The sequence below is a fragment of the Rhinichthys klamathensis genome, unplaced genomic scaffold, assembly GCF_029890125.1.
Source record: "Rhinichthys klamathensis goyatoka isolate OS25496 unplaced genomic scaffold, OSU_Roscu_1.1 h1tg000137l_1, whole genome shotgun sequence".
Lineage (NCBI taxonomy): Eukaryota > Metazoa > Chordata > Actinopteri > Cypriniformes > Leuciscidae > Rhinichthys > Rhinichthys klamathensis.
Genome location: NW_026606672.1, coordinates 793,263 through 819,066, shown reverse-complemented (window position 1 = coordinate 819,066; position 25,804 = coordinate 793,263). Strand labels below are relative to the sequence as shown.

The window sequence follows — 25,804 nt, the reverse complement described above, 5'->3', positions numbered from 1 at the left end:
TTCTAAGGGCAATAATACAAATCAAACACAGTTTCCCACAAAACACATAGTATAGTAATAAAATGTACCTTTTTAGATGAGAATAAAGTTCATCATTGCTCGTCTTCTATTGTCAGAAGGTTGCTGCTGATCTGCTGGTGGTTCCCCTGAGAAGTGAGACAGATGACAGTGGGGACACCTGCTTGAGTATAAGTCCCCAGTCCCCTCAACAGCTTTAGGCCCACAGGATCAGACGCCTACCCCAAAAATAGAGCTCAACCCATCTGCAAATATGAGACCAAAATATTTGTCAAATACCTTTGTTTGTCTGTAATCGTATGATATGCTTAATGCAATTTCAAAATACGAAAAGGATCGCTTTGTATCCTTACACACCAGAAGTGATGTAATCAATCAGAAAATCCTGAAAATCTCGAGGCGAGAATCAATCAGAATGGATAATGCACAAGATTAAGAACCAGCAGTAAATTGTGGTGAATTCTCCATTAGTCTGGATGAGGAGTTTAAACAAATCCAAGGAGCTTATAGTATCTTACCAATGGTTTATTTTCGGGGTTTGTGGGGGGTGGGTGAGGAAGCTTCATTCTCAAGACACCAAGCCATCTGTTTGCTCGTTTCCTGGTGGGTCCATATCTAGACCAGAGTGATTGATTGACAGCTCTGTAATCCAAACCTTCTTTTCTCACTTGTGAGGTCCACATATAAACCTGTAAATTTCATGAAAATACAGTATCTTATACAAGCATATCTCTGGATTTCAACCATTTATGAAAATGAATGGCTGCACATTGAATAAAAGAATGTAAAGTGTATTAGACTGCCTACTTCTAATTAGATATTTATGAAGATGTATTGCATTGATGTATTTTCACACCATGATAACCTATAAGAGTTACACAGTTAACATGGTTTGCCTTATGTATTTTAATTCAGTGGAAAAATCTCACTGATAACATTTTAGTAATGATTGTGCAGTAGAGGCCAAATTAAATGTATCCATTTCAATTCTTAGCAATTCAATTTTAATGAAAGTTGTCCTCATTGAGCTGTCCTCTAAAAACTTTATGAAAGTACTGCATGACAAATAATGGCCGGGTTAATCCTGGGAGCCATTCTATGAACTGAAAGGAACCATTATGAATTACACTCAGAAAAAAATATCTGGTTGATGTACTAGTATCAAATTGGCAATCATAAAACATATGCTTACTGTAACTGAGTTGTATTAGACAATATGACAAGAGATACAAAATGTAAATGTCTATGCAAATTATATTTAGGCCAATACGTTATTCTGGAAAGTTTTTAAGCCCCAGTGTGTTGTTCTTTGGGGTTGTGCCCTGCTCTGAATTCAAATCATATTTAGAGGGCAGCCATTTTGCAATCTGCCACGACAGATGGCTGTTTGTAAAAATAAATAACCTGTCCCCTTCCCTACACATGTTTCGAGACAGATCCAAGAGAAACCAGCCAAATCAAAGTGTTGCACAATTTATGATGTCCCTCCCAAGGCGAATGACAATTTAACACGGGGGTCTTGTAGACCCCTTCTGACATTTTTGTCTGAGAACATCCAGAATGACAGTCGCCCCTCTCTTATTATACATAGAAAAATCAGATAGAGATTACTTTAACTTCAAAAATTAAAGGAATGATCACTGACCTAATTACTTTTATTACTAAAGTTCCTATTTTATGTTGCTATAGCTCAATTGGTAAAGCATGGAGCTTTTCAATTATCTCACCAACCTTTACCAACAGATACATCACTGCCGGTGTTGGAGGAAATATCTATTACACCAGTTTTCAAAGCTTCTCAGTTTCCCCAAGCTATACCCTTGATGTGGGGTAAGAGGCTTTAGTTTATTCTTTGAGTAAAACAATTTTTTTCCAAAATCCTTTTTGAAAAATGTCCATCAGAAGATCAAAGCTTTCCATGAGCAATGGCAACAATGTTTACCATTAGTCAAATAAATTCAAAGCCTTTATGGATCATATTCCTTGTTTTATCTTACTACTAAATGGAATATCATCCATGAAAACTTTTTAAAATGAAAAGATTTTCTTTCAAAGCCAAATTTTAGCCACGGGCAAAGGTAACCTAGTCTTTATTCTGTCATGCTTCCATTACCAGCAATTACATGACGGTAACATTCCATTATGCATTTGTTTTTCAATCTCCTGTATCAGCACTAAAATCACGTCTATCTTGTCTGTCTTTTCTCAAAGCCTTACCAACCTACTTCGACTCTGAGGAGTAACATAGAATTCTAATAAACTGCTATCACTGAACCACAGGGGAAGGTTCTTATCTGAAGGGGCCCAGCTTGTATTACCGTCAAGGGTTATTTTTTTCCACCCTGTGAAAAAGGACCAGATTTCTGTCTTTGTTCAAATGCACCCAACCAAAACTCATAAAGCATCCCTCCCTTGGCCAGTGCATGCCATTTTTCTTATCCTTTCTGAGATTTTATATTTGGTTGCCAAGGGAACAGAGGGCACAAGCTCTAGAGGTTATAGATGTTTATAGGATATGAGGTTAAAGCATGCAAATGCACATGCACCCACAATCCTTCAGCTTATTTATGGCAATAAGACCAGATTTTGCACCTGTATAGACGCATGAAGCCCCATGCTCTATAATGTTGGACAGAGTGTCAGCGCAATATGGAAAAATCAGGAGTGACGGCTGCAAAGAGCGAGGCCTATCTCCGAAACTCATGAAAGTAAATGAGCTACTGAAATGTGTTTATCTGGAGACTAGGGTACGACTAAACTGATTGAGGATCATTAAGGTCTGAGAGCAGATAGAAAGGGGGAGATTCACTCTATAGTCCACTGGGAATCATATTCATGGCTTCTCTCACCCTTGATCATCCCATTGTAATCACAGCATGAAGGGAAATTCAATCCTGTTCAATTTCAGCTTTTCATTGAGAAATGTCATTAAATGAATGTGTAACAGAGGGCAGACAGGCCTAATTCAAATTAGCTGTAACATTTTGTCTCACTGAATTGTTTTCATTGTTTCAGATTTAGGTCGCTACTTCTTTTTCTGAATCATGCAAAGTCAGTTAGGCCCCCATTTTATGGAGGTGTATTAGATTATTGCCATTCTATTGTTCATGTCACTCACAGAGTTTTTAATTACTTTTCCTGCTGAGGTCATATTTCATTTAGACATCTCTAAATTGTGCTAACATATTTATGGGAGAATGTTATTGAATATAGCCCACTAACAGAAGTTTATAAATCACTGGATTCGGGTATATCAAAGTTAATTGCTTATGATACTGATACAGAATGATACCATTTATGAACATCCATCCATCCATCCATATGCCAGGATCCAAGATTTTCCAGCAGAAAATTTCCAGAGCATAACGCTGCCTCAGCCGGCCTGCCTTCTTCCCATAGTGCATCCTGCTGCCATCTCTTCTCCAGGTAAACACGCTCACGCACCCAGCCATCCACCTGATCTAAAAGAAAATGTGATTCATCAGACCAGACAACCTTCTTTGCAAAGTTTCCATTGCAGGCACTTTTGGAGGTGGACAGAGGTCATCATGTGCACGCTGACAGACTGTGTGTCCTGCTGACACCTTTCTATGAGCTGCATTAAGTTTTGCTACATTTTGAGCTACAGTAGCTATTCTGTGCGATCAGACCAGACGGACTAGCCTTCTCTCCCCAAATGCATCAATAAGCCTTGGGCGCCCATGACCCTGACGCCAATTCACCTGTTGTCCTTCCTTGCACCATTTTTGGTAGGTACTAGGGATGCACCGATACCATCTTTTTCAGAATCGATCCGATCCGATACCAAAAATTCTGAGTATCGACCGATACAGATACCGATCCGATACCAGCGCAGTTTTTTTTAAAATCAAGTAGAATTTGTATAACTCTGTGTGTTGAACTGATAATCACTCTTTTGTGTGTTAAACACAATCTACTTAATAGGTACTAACCACTGCATACCAGGAACAGCCCACAAGATGCCGTTTTGGAGATGCTCTGACCCTGTCTTCTAGCCATCACTATTTGGCCCTTGTCAAAGTCACTCAGATCTTTTAGCTTTTCCATTTGTCCTTTTTTTAACACATGGAATTCAAGAACTGACTGTTTACTTGAAGCTTAATAAATCCAACCTCTTGACAGGTGTCATTGTAATGATGTAATCAATGCTATTCACTTCACATGTCAGTTGTTTTAATGTTGTGGTTGATCAGTGTGTATGTATATATCGAAATTATTCAACCCTCATTGCAAACCAGGTTAATTGGCAAAATGTACAGACTTTTAGCTGTTTGCAATGAACATATCTAACAAAAGTAGTTGAAATAGCTAAACACAACAAAGGTGTCAAGTGGTTTCCCCAAATTTAACTGAAAATGCAACTTTTAATGACTTCTGCAGTCTCAAAATTATTCAACCCCCTGAATAGAATCCCTCACAACAGCACAAATCTGCAAAACAGGTGTTGTCTCAAGCACACCTGATGCAACTAATCAAGGGTTTCATTAGTTGCACCAGGTGTGCTTGAGCTAGAACACATGAAATATCTGAACAGGGTAGGTTTGTTGAGTGTCACGTTTGACTGCATGTTAGAAATATGGCTAAGTCAAAAGAATGGTCCAAAAAGTTAAGAGAAGATATCATCGCACTTCACAAACAAGGAACAGGATACACAAAAACAGCGAAGGCCCTAAATGTTTCTAGAGACACCGTTGCTGTTGGCAGCATATAGTTCGCAAAAACAAAGTTAAAAGAACAGTGTTTACTCTACCTGGACGGGGCAGAAAAAGAAAGCTACAAGATTTCTGAGACGGAGAAAAAGAGTCGGTTAGAGAAAAACCCTCGAGTGACTGCAAAAGACCTGCAGCAAGACATGGTGGCAACAGGCACTGAGGTTTCATCTTGAATAGTAAGGCGTGTACTAAACGCATGCGGTTTCCATGCCAGAACTCCCAGACGTACACCACTACTGACCCAAAAGCACAAGAGGAAATCCTAGGTGAAAACGTCATGCCAGTGAGGAAGCTGAAGCTTGGGAGTCATTGGACCTTCCAACAAGACAATGAGTCCAAGCATATCTCAAATTCCACCATGGCTTGGGTGCAGAAGTAGTTCTGGAAGATTCTACAGTGGCCATCACAGTCACCTGACTTGAACCCAATAGAAACTCTCTGGTCGGATTTGAAGAAGGCGCTTGCAAAACGCAAATCCAAGAATATTACTGAACTGGAGGCCATTGCTCATGAGGAATGGGCTAAGATTTCTCAGAAACACTGCCAGAAGCTGGTGTCTGGTTATACATCTCGTTTTTAGCAGTTCATAACAGCAAAAGGGTGCTCTACTAAGTACTAAAGATGCTTGCCATGAAGGGGTTGAATAATTTTGAGACAGCAGAAGTCAATAAAAGTTGCATTTTCAGCTGAAATTGGGGAAAACGCTTTGTTTGATTTGTTCATTGCAAACGTGCATAATTTCGATTACAACTGTACACACACACACACAGTAGATAGATAGAAATTAGCTTTAAATATTGAGGGAGTTTTTGTTTTTCAGTCTCTTGCTTTGTTGCTATGACATCCACCCTGCAATAATAATAATTCCATCTGTGTATTTTTTTCTCCCCTTTTAACAATCTTACCCCGTAGCCAATGCAGAGACTGTCCAGAGCTTTACTGGCTGAAGGGAAATAATTACACTAATTAACCCTATCCAGCAAAGTCCTCTAGTTTTGAGGGGTTAATTCACGTACACATCACCATATAATGTCAAGCAAATTCATACAGCTGTGACAAAAACTGGTGATATCTGAGTGGGTGAGTAATTACTTAGTCCGTAATTACTCTGTCCATTTCTACCAGTTTGACCCATTCAGCAAATATCCCCTTCAAATTTATTGCATGATTAGAATCTCAATGAGCTCAAAGGAGGCAAATTACATTCACACACTCTATGATCATATATTTTGTAGCGTTTTTATAATGTTGCATCTTTTCTCATCTAAATTATTTTGAGGTGGCACTGACTCCCTTTACCTCCTCCTCAGAAAAAGAAAACCCTCGGTACGACTGCCAGATCCACATTGATATGAACTAGATATGAACTAGACAAAGTCAATGGGTTGGAACATACAGTAAATGTCACAAAACCATCTTTTGCTCACAGTTCTTAACAGCAGCATCTGACTCTCACAAAGGAGTAGACATTATCATAACTCAAGAGCCACCATCTGCTGTGAAAGGAAAGATATTGTGTACTTGGGCAATACTGAACTATGATGTCCAAAAATAAGAAATAGTTTCCATAGCACTGATAAATGTCTGTTCTGACCAACATTATATGTCTACAACCAGTATCCAACATGTATATGTCTACATTAGCCATTATACTATCTAGGTATATCTGCCAATTTGATGGCTAAATGACTAAATGAAGATCCATTTTAAGCAATTGTATATGATTTCGTTCACTTTGGGGAGCATCTATAAAATGAGTATGAATTATCCATTAATATCTTTCTTACTCCTTGCACAACATTTTTGAGGTAATCTGGTTTCCTCATCAGCAGACAAGCTTGCTCTGCTGTCAAGTACAGACTACAAGAACATCCCTGAGTGAACTCTGCAGACCTGGAGGAAGTATCCTTTTCCCTGGTGAGACCTCCTGAATTTTCCTTTTAGAGATCAAGCTGAATAAAACTCCCTCTCGCTTCTGTGCTCAAAGAAAATCCCTAAAGCGTTTCCCATGGATGCAGAGGTAATAATAAATGGTCTGTCTCAGTAGAAAAACATTTTACACCGCAAGCTCCACTCCTCTATTTGGTGGTATTATGTAACAAATTGATTTGGAACTAAATTACATTTCAGTGATTATGTTATTTTATAACACTAATGACTAATTTAACACTATGACTAAAAATGTTGAATTATTTACAGAGAATTTTTTTTTTTTATCATTCTCGATCACCCTCTATCAAAAGTTTTGGGCCAGTATGATACAAATAATAGTAATAATAATACTTGTATTCAGCAAGAATATAAATTCATAAAGTGACATGTAAAAGACATTTATAATGTTATAAAATAATTATATTTCAAATAAATGTTGTTCTTTTGAACTTACTATTCATCAAAGAATCCTGAAAAAAATTGTTTCAATAAAAATACAGCACAACTGTTTTCAACGTTGATAATAATAAGAAATGTTTCTTGAGCCGCATCAACATATTGGAATGATTTCTGAAGGATAATGTGACACTGGAGTAAAGGCTGCTGAAAATTAAGCTTTGTCATCACAGGAATAAATTACATTTTAAAATATATTCAAATTCAAAACAATTATTTTAAATTGTAATAATATTTCACAATAATACTGTTTTTACAGAATTTTTGATCAAATAAATGCAGCCTTGGTGAGCATAAGAGACTTTCAAAATCATTACAAAATCAATCTTACCGGCCCAAGAATGTAACATGAACAATGTAAGGAAAAGTGCTACCAAACTATCTGCCATCAACATTGTCATCTGATATATTACAATAAAACTCTCTTTTCAGAATAGCTCTAAGAATGAAAATGTTAAGTGATTTTTAAGAAAAAATGGGTTCTTAGAAAAGGCTAAATAATTTGTCCAAATGGAAAGCTTTGAACAGACATTCAAACCACTCTGTCTGAGGCATTACTGTCACTCTGGCCTATAATTCCCAGCCAAACTTTTTTCCTATAAATTTCAAACCATGTCCAACTAAGCTAAACACACTCAAATGATAATTTTCTTTGATGAAACACTGCAATCCATCTTGCTTTTGCTGCATTGAAGAGAGCTTGTAGTGCTTTGGTGGATATTGGGCTCAATAGAGGCACTGTGTACACGTGGAAATTGGAGCTCCCGAGAGATCAGCCCCTCCACTTTCAGCTTCTGATTGCCCTGTAAGACCCTCAGGAGAGTGCGGCTAACCTCACGCCTCACAGTCCATACAGATTTTATCATCCGCTGACTCTGGACTCAGTCAGTCACCTCAGAGAGGCGGTGCCACTTCACAATGGGCTATCAATTACCACAAACACCTCTGAACTCAGGCTGTCAGTCATATGTCAGCTATCTTACAGTAATTAGTGCTGGGAAAGCTCTCAGTCACAATTCTTTCCATGTTTAGCCATTTATAACCTCAAAACAATTTGTACTTAAAATATCCAATACTAGGGCCAGATTTACTAACAGCTTCCGCTAGCAAGCCTTAAAAAAATAGGGGATTTAAATCCTGTCAGGATTTTCTAAAGACACGCAGTGAAAAAATAGAGCTGAAAAGGCGTGGACAGGGTTATTTTTGCGGCTGACCTTATTGCATAATTTGTAGTGTTCCTTTCAGATGCAAAATGTATGGCAGGCGAGTATTTAAATGAATCATGCAAGGTGTAATCGAAATGATTCAACCCCCATTGCAAACCAGGTTAATTGGCAAAATGTACAGACTTTCAGCTGTTTGCAATGAACATATCTAACAAAGTAATTGAAATAGCTAAACACAACAAAGGTTTCAAGTGGTTTCCCCAAATTCAACTAAAAATGCAACTTTTAATGACTTCTGCAGTCTCAAAATTATTCAACCCCCTGAATAGAATCCCTCACAACAGCACAAATCTGCAAAACAGGTGTGGTCTCAAGCAACTAATCAAGGGCTTCATTAGTTGCACCAGGTGTGCTTGAGCTAGAACACATGAAATAAATATGAAATATTTTGTTGCTGCTGTTGTACTTCCTGAGGCTGGAGTTTACAGAACATCTACAAAGGTTTGTGATCATGCAGACATGCACATACAGTTACGTAACTTTCTATGTCCCTTACTGGTATCTGTGTGTAAATACAAGTAAAGTTTAGTCAACTCAAATATCCGAGTTGCCACTTAGTACAACTTCACATTTCAAGTTAACTAAACGTAACATTTTAAGACAGCACAAGTACTTTAACAAAAAATGTTTTTACAGTTTATATTAGCATTTTTAAATGAAACTTAAATTTAAGAGTTCACAATGTATGAAACAGATATGAAAAACTGTAGAAAAGTTTAACTTGCTTTTAATAATGAATGGGCTCAAACATCTGACATAACTTAAACTCACTTCCTCTTCCATCAAGAAACGGGACTGCTGAGGTGAATGAGGGATGCTGGAAGAATTGGCAATATGATCTAGGAAAGCAGCTGTTTATATACCATCATCTATACTGATTTGTGAGTTTATTTCTGAACTTTTGTTGGAATCTCTTTATAGAATGTCTCTTTTTTGGGTATTCTTGAAATCTCCTTCACCAGATCTTAGACATTGATACTTTTATGATGAAACTTGTGATTTATATAACAAGAGAGATCAAAATAAAACGGATTATTGGATTGACCATTCATTAAAACATTTACTAGCAACCCAGTCAGTGTTGATAAGGGGTTTATTCAGAGGGAGGTACCTTAATTATTGGAAGAAATTGTGTTGAAAGCTATTTTTTATGTTGTTGAGTAAAAGTACCCATCCGATAAACTGATACACGTGTTCATCCCATAGAGTGTACTCTTGTGTAAGGTTAAACACATTTTTTTAATATGTTGGGCTTTTAAGTTTACTCTGGTTTTAGCAGAGATAACATTTAAACTAAAGGTAGACACGAAAACCATCTCAAGTTGGTTTTCTTTACTCTGCAGGGGTTCTTTTTACATAATGATCAATAAAGATAATTAAGCCTAGAGCCACATCTGCTTCAGATAAATGTTTGCAGCTTCTGCTACCAATGGCATTGCTGTGTTTGGGAGAGATTTTTAATCATTGGAAGATGTTATGACTCTTGTTAGACGATGGAAAAGGAAGTGAGTTTAAGAGCTTGAATCCTAAAAGATGTGTGCTTCGAAAACAGATCAAAGGTCAAAGGATACACAAACCAGATGGCGTTTCTCATATTTCCCAGGTAGAGAAATCATAGCTGCCTGTCTCAAGGTACAATTAGAGTCCTTATGTCTTGAGGTAAGTGTGCCAGTGACTCAAATTGTGGTAGTACGTTTTGTTGTACATTTTGTAACAAAAGCATGACATATTGTTATAAATACTTTTATAAAATGCTGACCATTATTTCACTACATTAAAATATTCTGAATATTAACCTGTTCCTTAGTGGTTTATATATTTTTTTTTTAAATCTAGCAAAACGTCAAGATTTTAGAATTTGGATTATGTATTACTAAACTTCCTTTAATCTAATTTATGTTATTTTTCATTTCATATCATAACAAATGTACAATATAGACGCATTGACAGCATCTAAAATGTAAAAGTATTTATGTATGCACACCCCACTCTGATCTAAACCTAACCATTTCTCAACAATATATAAAAAGCAAAAACAATTTTATTTAAAATAATCATAATTAAGTGATCATTTTGAAATGATTTTCATTCATTTTAACGATTCAGCTTGGGTGAATAGAATCCTTTGAAATGAGCTGAATATGCCAATTACACAGAACAAAAAAAAAAATGGTTTTAAATGTCAAATTAGGCAAATAAGTTCAATGTCATCACATTTATTTAACATTTAATTAATCTCATTGAATAAATACATTGAAATCAACATATTCTGTAAAGCTGCTTTGAAACAATATGTATTGTGAAAAGCGCTATACAAATAAATTTGAATTGAATTGAATTGAATATTCATTTCACAAATTCAATGTTAAAAAATATTTATAAATTCGTTCATTTCCAAAATTGTAATATGTAAAAGTATTAGATTTTAGATGCTGTCGATACATTAACGATGCAAGTTTCAGTGTCTATGCAAATGTATAATATAGTATCACACTTTGCTAGAATCACACTCTATGCACAAATGAGATCATTGTTTTTTGAAATGTAAATCATTCCCCAATGATACAACTTACCCCATTTAAATGGCCTTTTTTATTTCAGTTGATAGCAGGCACCCTGAAAATATAATTAGTTGTAAAATGAAATGGAGGTCTACGACATATAAATAGTTTATAGTGGACCTCCATTTAATTTTTCCTTGCCTAGTAGGGTAAGTAAAAAGTGGCACAGTTTACCGCACTTATCTTCTGCAAAAGAGCTCTCTAAAACGTGTTTGATTTCTGCAAAAAAAGGTCTGCATCTCACAATAATTTATTCATTAGAATAAAACCTAACCCAGGCCTTCGTGCCTTGGCAGAGATAAAGGGAACTCCAGAAGTTAATGCAATGAAGCTAAATGGCCCATAATTGGGCAGAGATACTTCAAGTGAAAATCATCCCTGAGCACACGCACAGCTGGACCTCTCCGAAATGTTCTCACTCCAGGCATGACTCCTAGATGAGTGTGCCGCAGAGCCAGTAAGAATAGAGGCTGGATCGAGGCATTTCTGTGTAATTATGTATTGAACTAGCCGTGGGGAATGACCCAGTTTCATTGTAATTGCCAGCAACATTCTGCGACTCCATTGGTGACATCTCTTCCCTGTCGGCCCACATCTCTAACAGCTCAACAAAGATTCTCTATAATTGTTTGTTCTGGGTTGCAGGGTTTTTCCAAATGGGGAGACGCATGGGCAAAACCAATACACAAGTCATGTGTCTAAGGATCATCACGGCTGAGATCATCATTAAAGCCATCCTCCAGTGTAAACGAAACATGCTATTGATTGAGTGAACACTGATTTCAATGAAAGCTGAAGACAGATTAATGATATCAGTGTGCAGAAGAGCCAAACATAGAGCACATACAGTGCAGGTTGTAGAAGAGCATATGGACACATTCACACTCATACTAATGGATGATAGAGTTTGGGCTAGAAGTGTCAAATCAGTCTTTTCAATTCAAAGTCAACTAATCCATTCATGCTGATAACAAAATGTCAGACCTATTGCAAAAACTTAATGAGAAGTATGTATATTGTAATGAGTACGCATATTATCATGAGTGTCTGGGGAAAAAAAGTCTCCAATCTCATGACAAGAATCTATTCACAATCTGTCTTTACAATCCTTCAGCAGTTCAACAGAACTGTGCATAATCACGTTAGCATTGAAAAAGAACAGTAAACAACAGAAGTGTTCACTGGAAATGAAAAGAAATATTCCAGTAAATGCATCACACCTATAATGACGAAACACTTACATATAGAAGAATCCTTTTACATAAGTGTCAATAATACTCTGATAATTGGAACCAGGTTTACCTTCCTTTGTCTGTCTGTCTCTCTCTCTCTTCTGGATTTTGACTAATGTGATTAGCTTCTGTCACTGTCATTGTCCTGAAGTTCTTCCCACCTTCTGCTGTAACAGCCATGGCATTCATACTTAAAGTAGTATGAAGCACAGTGTGACATTACCTAAGGGCAGAGTTGTAGTTGAGACTAGCTTATTTGAGTCAAGACCAGTACCACAAGAGGTTCGAGTCCATGACAAGACCAAGGCCATGAATATATGGTCTTAAACCAACTCAGATCTCATGGTCTCGGTCTTGATCTTGACTTGAATGAGCTGATCTCGACTTCAACATTCCCTAAAGGATAGTTCACCCAAAAATGTTGTTACCAACCCATATGACTCTCATCCTTTCATGGAACACAATAAACTAAGGCTGGTTTCTCATAAAAAAACTATCATATGGTTTCACAATGACTATATTTTAGGATACTTTTATGGTGTTTTTCCGGCTTGAAAAGTTCAGTCTCCATTCATTGCATTTGAATAGAAAAGAACGGCCCACCACGATACACAACATTTTTCCTACAGTGCTCAAAGGAGAAGAAAAACTCCATTCTTAAACACTTAAATGGTTAAAAATTACATGAGGGCTGGATAAATTACATAATTTTAATTCTGGGGCAAACTATCCCTTTAAACTGTGATAGTAAAGTTAGAATAAAATACATACAGTTCAAATATTTGGAATTGGTGAGATTGATTTCATGTTGATCAAAAACACTGTAAAAATAATAATACTGTGAAATACTATTAAAATTTTAAATAACTGTTTTCTTTTGAATATATTTAACATGTCTTTTATTCCTGTGATGGGAAAACATAATATTTAGCAGCCATTACCCCAGTCTTAAGTGTCACATGATCCTTCAGAAATCATTTGCTGCTCAAGAAATATTTCAATGCTGAAAACAGTTGTGCTGCTTAATATTTTTGCTGAAAACGTAAAAAAAACTTTGATACTTTGATAAATAGAAAGTTAAAAATAACAGCATTTATTTTTTGCAACAGTGTAAGTCTTTAATGTTGCTTTTGATCAATTTAATGCATCCTTAATAAATAAATCTTACCGGCCCAAAAATTTGTAACAGTATTGCACCTTTTTTTAACCATCCAATAACTACAGTAGATGACTGCCCATTTCCTGCTATCTCTCTCAATTACAAAAGTGATTTTTGGCATTTGTTTCTGATGGATTCTATTCTATCCTTCTATCTTAGAATTCATTTTGAGATTCAGAATATTGTCTTATATCCTGTAAAGCGAGCCTCCATGTGCATTGCCACGATGCCAAGAGGAGAGACATTTTCTGTTATTGCACCTGAAAGCAACCTGGAACATTGTGTTGGTGAACTAAGTATCCAAACACTGTTACATAACTGGCAATGAAGGCTGAGAGAAAATCAAAATGCTTTCTACATTAAAATGTATATACAATATATTTTATTGCTTGGGGGAAAGATACACATGAATGAAGCAGAGACTGAGGGCTTGTCATCTGAACTGTATCAGAAGCCAAGGCCAGGTGATTTATTCTCAACTGCCTTTTTGGTTCTAATCACAGGACCAGAGTAGCATTGGAATGTGTCCCAATCAGTAGCAACAGAAACTGCAGGAAACACAGCTGTCTCTTCCTCTCTTATAACTCTCTTTTTTATGACTTCTGTTGCGCCTTACTCATAGTCTGTTCATTCATTCTCCCATACAAAGTTCTAAAGTAAACTGTCTGTGGAAAAGTAGAAGCCAATACCACAGAAAAACTGACTCATCTAAAAAGCACCAACACAATCTAAATGAAAGCATTGGACACTTGAGAAAGTCTCGATAGAGTGGCATAAGGACAATAGTGCCCTGTTCCAGGCGGCTGGGGTCCCCTCCTCGGGCTTTGTCTGAGGTCAGGGCTTCCCCAGTGACATCACTGCTCAGCTGATTTTAAGCATCGGTTTTTCATTATTTCAGGGCATACACAAAGGCTTCCTTACAGGCTCTCTATTCACATTTGGTGGACAAACTTGAGACTGAATTTAACTAAAGAGACGGGAAGTCTGATTTCGAATTTCATTTTCTGTGAATGGTTTTATTTAAAAATTTCTCAAAATTTGAATCCGAAACATAACATTATTAAAAGTGCGTTAGAATTAATTAACCAAAGTATTTGATTGAACAAATAAGAAATACTCAAGGTAATTGAGCTATTTGTCGCATTATAATAACATGAATTATATCCCGAGGACCATGTCCCGTGGCCAATGTGCCAATCTAATGCTAACATCAAAGGACAGATTTTAGGATTTTTTGAAAAATGGGAAGCGCACCAATAACGTGACCCAGCTGGAGTGTTCCTGCTCCAGATTTGAGAGCTTTTAAAAGCTCAGGCCTGGAGCCATAGACTGCTTTCAGAAAGGAAGCGATTGAAGAAAAAAAAGATAGACAGAAACAAACGAGTAGATGTTGTATAGGAATGATTTGTTTTGTAGTGAACGAGCACTGTGAAAGTTAATCGATTCTACTGGTGTGGACTGCTGCTGAAACCCCATCCTCATTGTAGACTGAGTCTAATGACGTCTCTAGTGGATTCTCAATATTGAACCAAAACATTCCTTCTGATTCAGACAGAATTGGATTTGCCATTATAAAAAGTGACATTTGTGCTATTTGATGTAAAAAAAAAAATGTCTAGCCTGATTCAGGATTATTTGTACTGTATATAATGTTTACATGTACATTTTTGCATGTTTGGATATGTACGCTGAAACATGTTATAAAGATATATTGACAGCATCTAAAAAATACAAGTATTTACATACTATATGCATAGTTTCATAAAAGTACTAATTTTCAACACTGATAATACGAAGCAGCACATCAGAATATTAGAATGATTTCTGAAGGATCATGTGACACTGAAGATGAATAATGGCTGCTGAAAAATCAGCTTTACCATCACTGGTATAAATTACATTTTAAAATATATTAAAATAGAACAGTTATTTTAATAATATTTTTACAATATAACTTTTTACTGCACTTTTAATTACAGAATTTATGCAGCCTTCAGAGACGTATATCAAAAACGTTAAAATCTTACTGACCCCAAACTTTTGAATGCCTATAATGCCTAAAACTTTTGTAGCCTATTGGCAGATAAATGTACAGTGACAATAATTTGTTACAATATATTATTATAAACATTCTATACTATCAAATACAACATTTTAATTCCATGAATTCAATATTATAATGAATTTGTATATTTATTGCTTAAAGCTGCAGTCCGTAACTTTTTTGGGTTAAAAATGATCCAAAATAATTTTTTGAGCAAGTACATAACCAGCCAGTGTTCAAAACTCTCTGCTTGCCTTAGCTCGATTCAAAGCGGTAAGCTTGTAATAATGTTTTTAATTCCAGTGGTACTGGTGGATTTCCGCGGGAAATTTGAGCATGTCTTTGCGTCACTACGTCACATCTGTACACATAAAGAAGGTTCTCGGCTATAGCGTGTGAGGACGCTGGAGGTGGAGATTTATAGCCTTTTCAAACAGCACTTGATATAACTAAACTTATTAATTTGATGGCGGATCCAGAAAGGTTCAAACGACAATCACCAGTGACAACTAGAGATTCACCCGTTGTAAAATGCAAAAGTCTTTGGACTGAGAGTTTTGAAAAAGAGACTGCAACCGGGCCATGCGAAAACAAGGATAAATATCTGAAGGGCTTTAAATGTAGTCAAGCAATGCTGATGTTGTTAACATTAACAATTTGAGAACAAAGTATAACAAAGTTTTACGTGATATGATAAACGATCGTTAGATTTCATCAGCGCGATTTACTGCAATCCCTTTTTTCAGTTAGTTGGTCAGAAGAACAAAAGTGGATGTTACTTGTTCAGATGAAATTTTAGGGTGAAAATTCTTATGTTGGTCATACTTCCAAAAAGTAGAATCTGAGATTCTTAATGCCAGTTTCCACACCGGCGCGGCGACTGACAGCTGCACATTCTCCTCAAAACATTGGATTCATCCGCGCTGTGCCATGACGAGGCACAACTCACGTAAAGTTGATAATTCCACGAATGACTGCAATTGCAGATTTCGAACAGACATGGCGACAAAGAGGAAAAACTGCAGACTGCAGCTTTAAACGCCTATGTTTTAGATAGGCATATGTTAATAATGTACCTAATAATGAGATCACGTTGATATGCATCTTTCTCTGCTTGTGTCCTCTTATAAGGACATCATCTCACCGTGGATGGATTACAAAGACATACTGTCACAACTGTCATTCTATAGAAAAGGGAAAATAAGCTGTTATCCATCATCTTCAAGAGTAAAGTCACAAATCCCCTCGGATAATTCTTCAAGGAAATTATTTCAGGATAACTAACAAAAAATACTGTGCATTGAAATATGTGATTTGCATTCAAGTTGCTGTAGCTCAGGGCTAGAACAGTATAGTGACATCTGGAAATGATCAAGTTTCAAGTAGTTAAGGGGTAAATGGACAATAATTTCACAGGCTTAACTTTATCCAGGTGCATTGCAGACAGATGGAAAATAACGCAGTTCACCTACATTTATCAAGGTTTTCTGACACAATGTCAACTACGTGATAATGGTGTTGAAATCCTTTTATATTACAAACATCTTTAGATTTAGTCAGTTCAGTCAGTCCATTTATTCTAGGGGCTATCCATATTTTAATATTTAGCCAGCAGATTTACCCAGTGGTCTGGCAGTTAAACCTGGCTCGGGAAGCTGTTAACTTGTAGAAGAGAAGTCTTTAGGTGAAAGGAAGATGAAATACTTCTCTATGCATTTCTCTGGATTCCAAAAGACAGTTGGGGATTGAAACAGAAATGGAGATCTATGACCTTCCTCAATGTTTATCTTTCCTCTTAGGGTCAATCCTACCTAAAACAGGGGCACTTGCTGCCACAGGTCAGTGCACATGGCACCAATTAAGAGTTCAACAAGATGTCTACAGACATTAGTATAGGGTTTGCGAATAAGCGAACCAGACGTGCCTTGGTTTCAAAACTACTTTGACACAAGGCGAAATGAAGGACCTGATTAGCATTAACTTTAAAAGAATATTCCAAATTCAATACATATTAAGATCAGTCCAGATCACTTGTGGCATAATGATATTAGTGTATGGGAGGAAAAGCAGAAAAGCTTACTTTTCTGTGTAAAGATATATCCAGTTTTATGGCTTAATTGCATTGACAACACAATGCCTAAATAACCATGCAAATGACTAGAACAACTTTACAGATGTTATAATAAAGCTTTAACAAATAAAATAAATGCATTTTTTTTAATAATAAGCTTCATAGTATTGCTTTTAAATCCTCCACAAATTGGCCCCATTTACTTCCATTGTAAGTGCCTCATGTAACATTTTATAAAGGCAATAGGCTTTATGCACAGCTTCACTACTTCCTGAACTTTATCCAGCTCCTTTGTTTCCTGTCTGCCATTATTGGACAAACTGATTAATCCAGGTGTGCCTGATTATTGTTACTGAGGCCAGGCACACCTGGATTAATCAGTTTGTCCAATAATGGCAGACAGGAAACAAAGGAGCTGGCTAAAGTTCAGGAAGTAGTGAAGCTGTGCATTAAGCCTATTCTGCCATAAATGCTGATTAAAGGTAGCCTGGTTAAAACCAGACCATTCTCAGTTGTAACTGAGTTATGGTCTGGCAAAGCGTCATAGACAAATCATTTCCAGAGGGACGTCACCAACGGACGTCGCGGATAGACCTAAAACCAATCAGAGCGATGAAGGAGATGACGTATGCAGAGCGGCAGAAACATCTCAGAGTGTTGTTCTTTGCTCGGTTTTTAACAAAAAGGAAACGTTCAAATCGCTTAAAACAGACGCGATAGCTGATTCGAACGAGTGATGTTCGACGGCGGCATCCATCTTTGTAATGTAGGCTACAAAATCTGCTTCAAAATCCCAGCGCTGTCTTCATCGTGTAAAGCCCGCCCCAACGTTTCTGATTGGTGCCTCGATTTCGGCGGATTGGAAATGGGCTTGAATGAGCTCTTTGCCAGACTAACTTTCAAAGCAAATCTAAATTTGCCGGAAGTTGTCTGGGTTTTCCCAGGCTAGATTAAAGGGATAGTTCACCCTAAAATGAAATGATCCCATGCCACACGATTCAAATTCCAAGTGTTCTCGGGGTATATGATGAAATTGTATGCATTATTTTTAACGAAAATTCTGACCTTGGCCATAGGTCTACAGTGCACGGCAAAGCGACGATCTGTGATACTTTTCGTGTTTTTTTAAAAAGCTTGATGCTGGTCGCTATTCATTGCCATTATAATATATGGATGAGCGCGAGCAGGACATTTTTTTTTTTTTATTCTCCTTTTGTGGTCCATAAAAGAAAGAAGGGCATACGGCATTAGAGCAAGCTTAATTGGTATTGAATCTGGAATATTTCTTTAATGCCGTATCTGAGTGGATGTAGAGAAAAAGTGACTTGTAAACCAACTTTAACACTAATAGTCTTGAACGAAATCCATTTGAGAGCGCATATACACTCACCGGCCACTTTATTAGGTACACCTGTCCAACTGCTCGTTAACACTTAATTTCTAAGCAGCCAATCACATGGCGGCAACTCAGTGCATTTAGGCATGCAGACATGGTCAAGACAATCTCCTGCAGTTCAAACCGAGCATCAGTATGGGGAAGAAAGTTGATTTGAGTGACTTTGAACGTGGCATGATTGTTGGTGCCAGAAGGGCTGGTCTGAGTATTTCAGAAACTGCTAATCTACTGGGATTTTCACGCACAACCATCTCTAGGGTTTACAGAGAATGGTCCGAAAAAGAAAAAACATCCAGTGAGCGGCAGTTCTGTGGGCGGAAATGCCTTGTTGATGCCAGAGGTCAGAGGAGAATGGCCAGACTGGTTCGAGCTGATATAAGGGCAACAGTGACTGAAATAACCACTCGTTACAACCGAGGTATGCAGCAAAGCATTTGTAAAGCCACAACACGCACAACCTTGAGGCGGATGGGCTACAACAGCAGAAGACTCCACCGGGTACCACTCATCTCCTCTACAAATAGGAAAAAGAGGCTACAATTTGCAAGAGCTCACCAAAATTGAACAGTTGAAGACTGGAAAAATGTTGCCTGGTCTGATGAGTCTCGATTTCTGTTGAGACATTCAGATGTTAGAGTCAGAATTTGGCGTAAACAGAATGAGAACATGGAACCATCATGCCTTGTTACCACTGTGCAGGCTGGTGGTGGTGGTGTAATGGTGTGGGGGATGTTTTCCTGGCACACTTTAGGCCCCTTAGTGCCAATTGGGCATCGTTTAAATGCCACGGCCTACCTGAGCATTGTTTCTGACCATGTCCATCCCTTTATGGCCACCATGTACCCATCCTCTGATGGCTACTTCCACCATGTCACAAAGCTCTAATCATTTCAAATTGGTTTCTTGAACATGACAATGAGTTCACTGTACTAAAATGGCCTCCACAGTCACCAGATCTCAACCCAATAGAGCATCTTTGGGATGTGGTGGAACGGGAGATTCGCATCATGGATGTGCAGCCGACAAATCTGCGGCAACTGTGTGATGCCATCATGTCAATATGGACCAAACTCCCTGAGGAATGCTTCCAGCACCTTGTTGAATCTATGCCACGAAGAATTGAGGCAGTTCTGAAGGCAAAAGGGGGTCCAACCCGTTACTAGCATGGGGTACCTAATAAAGTGGCCGGTGAGTGTATATCGAACAGTACGTCTTTGTTTTCCCTCTGAGGTCACGATTTCCTGTGGCTTGCCAGAAGGTTTGTAGACATTTCACAGTCTAGGTGAACCCCTGCTACTTTATGTATGTTTATACAAAGCATTGTGCCATGCTACAGGTTTTTACTGTGACCTTTGGTCATCCATCAACGTCTCCCCTGACCTTGTCTGTGGGCCACCATTTCATTCATTATGCACTTGTTTTTCAAACACTTACAAAGTCCTATAATATAAACTTTTAAGTAACACTTTACAATAATGTCCCATTAGTTATTGATATAATTATTGCATTAACTAACAATGAGCAATAGATCTTTGTTAGCGTTTGTTAATATAAATACAACTGTTCATTGTAAGTTCATGTTAGCTCAGGTCAACAGATACAACTTTTGTAAATAAAGTTATAGTAAAAAACTTTAGTAAATGTTGAAATTAACATTAAGACTAATGAATGCTTTAGAAGTGTTTTTCATTGTTAGTTTCTTGTTAACTAATGTTAACAAATACCTTATTGTAAAGTATCACTTTTTATTTTTATTCCATTTTTCTTTTGAGATGATTGATAACAACATCCCAAAGTTTCAGATTTAGGATGAGGAAAAACAAATGTTTCACACAAAAATGGTTTCCTCACACAAGTCCCACAAGGCTTCAAGACGGAGGGAAATTGACTAGAGCTGTCCTCAATGAGAACCATTTCTTCTCAGAGTAACTGAAACAAAATTTTGTGCTGGAGCGTTCACAGCTTTGGGTCTGTGAATTCCCCATTCTATTACTGCATCCAGCAGAGGGGCAAAATGAGTTCACCATGTTGTAGAGGTGTATAGGCCTCCACTCAACATCTCTCTCTTTCTCTCTCTCGTTCCCTAGAACCACAGAGGGACCACTTATGCTGTCCTCTCCTTTTCTTAGCCTCCTTCTGTTATATAATTCAATGCTACTGTTTAAACACCTCTACTTCAGACCTCCAAACAGAAGTGTAACCACCAAATAACTGTCATTTTCGTAGAACAACACATCCTACCACCCAAACTACAGGCATGCTCCAGGTGCTCGTGTAGGTCCATGACCCTGTAAAAATATGTCAGTGACAAGATCAAAGTAGAAGGTTATTTTAAGAGGTGTAACGTTCGCTGTAGGCTATATTTGGAGAACTAAATAAATAAGTAGAGGTAATCTGTAAAAATTAAGAGAAGGTGTTTAAAGTAATAAGCGGTTTTGGGGAGTAAGTAACTGAAAGTAGAAATACTGCTGACTTCTCTGAAAAATTAAAACTCTGTCATCATTTACTCACCCTCATTTCGTCCCAAATCTGTATGAATTTCCAACTTCTGTGGTACACAGAAGACGATAACTGAATAAACATCCGGTTGGATGAATTCACTACAATGGCAGAACATTGTGATTCACTTTAACAGTGAAAGCACACGAGAGTCAAAAAGTACATGTGGCTGGCTGTTCATTTGCCAGGTGTGTTTTGGTGAACAACCTGATATTTAACCAAGGGGGTAATCCATCGACCGGAAGTTGAAGCCGGACGGGTGCCGCCATGTTGTAGCAGAACTTCACTTGCGTTAGCATTTCCATTGACTCCCATTCATTTTTGCGTCACTTTGACAGCGAATAACTTTACATCTGAGGCGTTTAAAGACTCCATTTGTCCATTATTTATTTCTAAAGAAACACGACAATGTATAAAGGGCTCCATTACCTTCTATGTTACACTATGGCCCCGTAGAAACAGATTTAGTAAAAATAGGCTAACGATTGCGTCATAACCACTCGACTCTCTGTCGCGCTGTACAGAAGTTACCGTACAGACAGCAGGAGAAGCTCGCAGGCAATCGGGGGGACGTCCCGTCAAGGGAGAAGCCCATAGATAATGAGTCCATAAAAGCAACGGAATTCTTACTCCTGCTCACTCACGCCAAAGAACTCTTTGCTCAAGTTCCCCGTCTCTGCAAGATTAACGTTGGCAGTTTTCACGCACAGCTACTAGAAGATTAACGTCTGTCAGACAGGTTGCTCACGTCATCAAGCTTAGTTTGAGTCGGTCTGAGTCTGCGCGTCAGGAACGGAAGTTCTCAAAAATCGCTAAAAGTGGGCTTCAACTGTCTCAACTGAGTTCCAATGAGATCGCTCTGTCCATTTCTTTTACTGTCTATGTATTTAACCCACTTTATACAGGGTTGCCAACTCTCACACATTTGGCGCTTTCAGGCTCTGTCTCACGCTGCCCAAGTAAATCTCATGGCAAATTAAAAAAGCCAACATGCTGCTCAGAACATTTGGCGTATGACATCAAGAATCACGAAAACGATTCGAAAGCTGTGCTTCGCAGTCGCTTTCGCTGTATTTTGATGTCATACGCCATTCGGTCTGCAATGCGCAGCGCCACATTAAGTCGATTGAAAGGTATGTGTTTTAATTAACAAATGAAGACCTTTTGAAATAATCTGTCTGCTGTTACATGAGAATGTTAGAGCATTTTTACAAATAAACTCCCAAGTATGTTGCTCAAAAATACACTCCAAATCTTTTCCCCGGTTGGATTTAGAAGATGGTGTATCCTCTCCATAAAACTCAATGAAATTGTCATACATATAGGATACAAAACTTTTAGCCATATATAGACATTGGCAGCTTCACTTTTCTACAATGGAAGAGAGTAAAGGAGCGTCGTCCATCTTTTTTTTTTTACAGTCTATGATGGGGACCAAAAAAGGATCAAAAGATTTCTGGTATTGCCATCCTTGTGGGGAAAGATGAGTAAGATTTTTTTAAGAAGTTTATTATGCTCATCAAGGCTGCATTTCTTTAATGAAAAATATAGTAAAAGCAGTAATATTGTAAAATATTATTTTAACTAAAAATGTTTTAATATATATTTAATATATTTATCTTAAGTCATTTATTCTTGAGATGGCAAAGCTGAATTTTTGAAGCAGCCATTACTCCTGTCTTCAACGTCACAGGAATAATTTTATTTTATGATTTGGTGCTCAAGAAACATTTCTTCTTATTATCAATGTTGAAAATAATAATTACTATCAATGTTGGAAAAACAATGTTGTGCTGCTTATATTTTTGTGGAAACCATAATGCATTTTTCAGGATTCTATGATGAATAGACCATTCAAAAGAAAATAATTTATTTGATATAGAAAAACTTGATGTAAACAATGCAAGTGTCTTTACTGTCACTTTTAATCAATTTAAAGCATAATTGATATATACATAGATATTTTCCCCTTTAAGTAGTTAACTACTTTGTTACTGCAGCTAACTATTTCTTCAAAAGAGTAGCTTGACTTGTTTGATTATAAATTATAACTATTTGTTTCAAAATAGCTTCCTCAACACTGCTAAAATGTTATTTAAAATGATAGGCTTATTCTAAAGACTAAAACCTGTACTTTCTGCTGGCTTTTAAATATTTGTGGTCTTCAATCATACCATTCGCCTTGTTAGACCATGTCCCCATTCCGTCCGTATACCTGAGAGAGCTGAGAGAAAGGAGGAACATGTCATGTATTCTGTGCTTTGCTCTGTATTTATATTCTTGAAATTTCTACCTTGCTTTAAAACAATCATCCTTTTTATTTCAAAATGACCCACTTTTTGAGTTGTGTTTCTCATGTCCCCTTCAATTTCCCCTGTAGATGTTGGAGCCGTGGCACAGTGGGTGGTGCACATTGCTCACAGGAGCATAGGTTTGAGTCCGACCTGTGCCGTTTCCCGGACCTGTTCCTCCTCTCTCTCCCTTTGCATTACTGTCTACTCCTCACTGTCTTGTACAGGAAAGACAAAAGCCAATAAAAAAGATTCTCACTAGCTGTGAAGACAAAGCATGTTACTTGATTGTTTAACATAAAGATCAAGGTGCTACATCAGTCAACATAGGCGCCCAATATGCAACAAAGTGCTAACATCTGTGAGACTGCCTGCGCCAAGCTGAACATACTGCAGACATGCAATAAACCCTTGCTTATACACCTCCTAATGAGAGCCATATTGAGTTCCTGCTTTTTCGAACAGTTTTTCCCCTTTCTCGCAGGCTTTTGCAGATGTGAAGGGAAATTCTTAATTTAGCACCATGCCTCCCCACGTCAGCAACGCTCGATCAGCGAGAACACAAGCTCCTTGAACAAAAACAGTAGCCGTTGACAAGAAAAACACAGCCTTTTCAAGAGGCCCTCCTGTCTCACAGTAGCCATGCTTCTGAAAGGAAAATAAAGCCTGGTGATCCAGGGGGTTGAGAGACAGAGCCTCCTCTACATCTAACCACACAAACCTCCGCTAAGTTACAAAACCACCGAAGAATGGATTCATTGTTGAGTGCGAGGACATCTCGCAAGGAAAATCAGATGAAGACCGAGTTGATAGCCAAGCCTGAAGAGCTAATTGAAGACTCAAGGACAACTAACTTCAACAAACATTAAATCACCATGAAAGTTATGTTTTTAATTGCTTGCAACTTTTGAAATCACATGTATTTGGAAATGTAGACTACATGGCAGTGGTTTTCATCCAAATCAATTAAAATTCTATTAAAAAAAGATAGTCTAGTGTTCTTCAGACATTTTTAAATACAGTGATTTTCTTGCTCGGAGGAATTCTTCATAAAATTACTTTCACTGTCGTGTTCCAGCTATACATTCCAAGCACCTGGTGTCCCAGAACATTTCAGGGTTTCTTCAATAAATCAGTCTACTGAAAAAGCCCAAACTTGTCAGTTTCCAGTTGGTTTGAAACTTTTCATGAAGTCATACTCAATGCTTACAATGCTGAGAAGCCCTGAAACAGGCTCTGTATTTTGCCACAAGGTGTGTTATGCATAGTTTTAAATGAATAACCCAATTTGCAAAATGGCAGTGTTAAATGCCACTGCCATTTGTAAATTGCTTTAGTTAGAATCTGGCGAAAGCATAAATGTAAAGTACAATGTGTACTTTTATTTCAAAACCTAGTACACAACCTCGTTTTCTACAGCCTACAGTCATCTGCCTTCTAAACATGGGGTCACATTTACTGTTGTTAGCCAAATTTTTCCAATAATTTTTCAAATCATTTCAATAGGAATCCATGCTATCGGGAACACCTTTAAGCAGCATCTTTACCTTCATGGAACCTCATAAGCAAGCAGCAACTTTAAGGAAACTATTTTATTGTTAGCATGTTGCTAAGCTAACAGCACAATACTCTAATAAGCATAAAAATACATCACAAGAAATATTCTTTTCACTACAACGATCTATGTATCTATACTTTATAGTATTACAGCATACAAGTATATTTAGAATCAACATTTGTCCACCACCTTGGATTTTTTTTTTATACATAGTATGTCTTGTTTTCTGGGGAAATCAATAAAAATTAAGTGAGTTGTTGCTTAAAACAAGCAAAATTATCTGCCAATGGGGTAAGAAAAATAATCTTAATTCAAACTCACTTAATTTTGATTGATTTCTCCAGAAAACAAGACTATCTTATGGCATTTTACTACTTTAGTAAATGCATCTTGATTTAAGAATTTTTAGATATTTGGACAGGAAGAAAGACAAAAATACTAAATAAGAAAATCATTTTTTGCAGTATGTGGCTAAAAGGTGGTATCGTATACTGTACCATAAATAAGTTAGCTACGATTTCCATTACACGAGAGTAGATGTTAAACCTCATCCTGATTTGTACTCGGCTTTCGCCAAGATAAGCACAAACTAAGACGTAGCTTTACAGTAACCTATGCTTCTCTCTCT

General features: G+C 37.4%; 3 protein-coding genes across 7 annotated transcripts in view; all 3 read right to left on the bottom strand.

The window, feature by feature from the left end:
- The window catches only part of tncb (tenascin Cb), a 63,541-nt gene extending 62,830 nt beyond the window's left edge, over positions 1-711 (bottom strand). For all 5 annotated transcript variants that reach the window (XM_056257378.1, XM_056257383.1, XM_056257384.1 and 2 more), the window contains exon 1: positions 69-711. The gene's annotated coding sequence lies outside the window, so the exon portion shown is untranslated. The remainder of the gene's footprint in view (positions 1-68) is intronic.
- npdc1b (neural proliferation, differentiation and control, 1b) overlaps positions 1-25,804 on the bottom strand; it is a 122,317-nt gene that overhangs the window by 26,096 nt on the left and 70,417 nt on the right. The window lies entirely within an intron of this gene.
- traf2a (Tnf receptor-associated factor 2a) overlaps positions 2,457-25,804 on the bottom strand; it is a 47,142-nt gene continuing 23,794 nt past the window's right edge. The window contains exon 11 of the mRNA XM_056257388.1: positions 2,457-3,474. Coding sequence (XP_056113363.1) covers positions 3,286-3,474 — 189 coding nt within the window. The 3' untranslated portion in view covers positions 2,457-3,285. The remainder of the gene's footprint in view (positions 3,475-25,804) is intronic.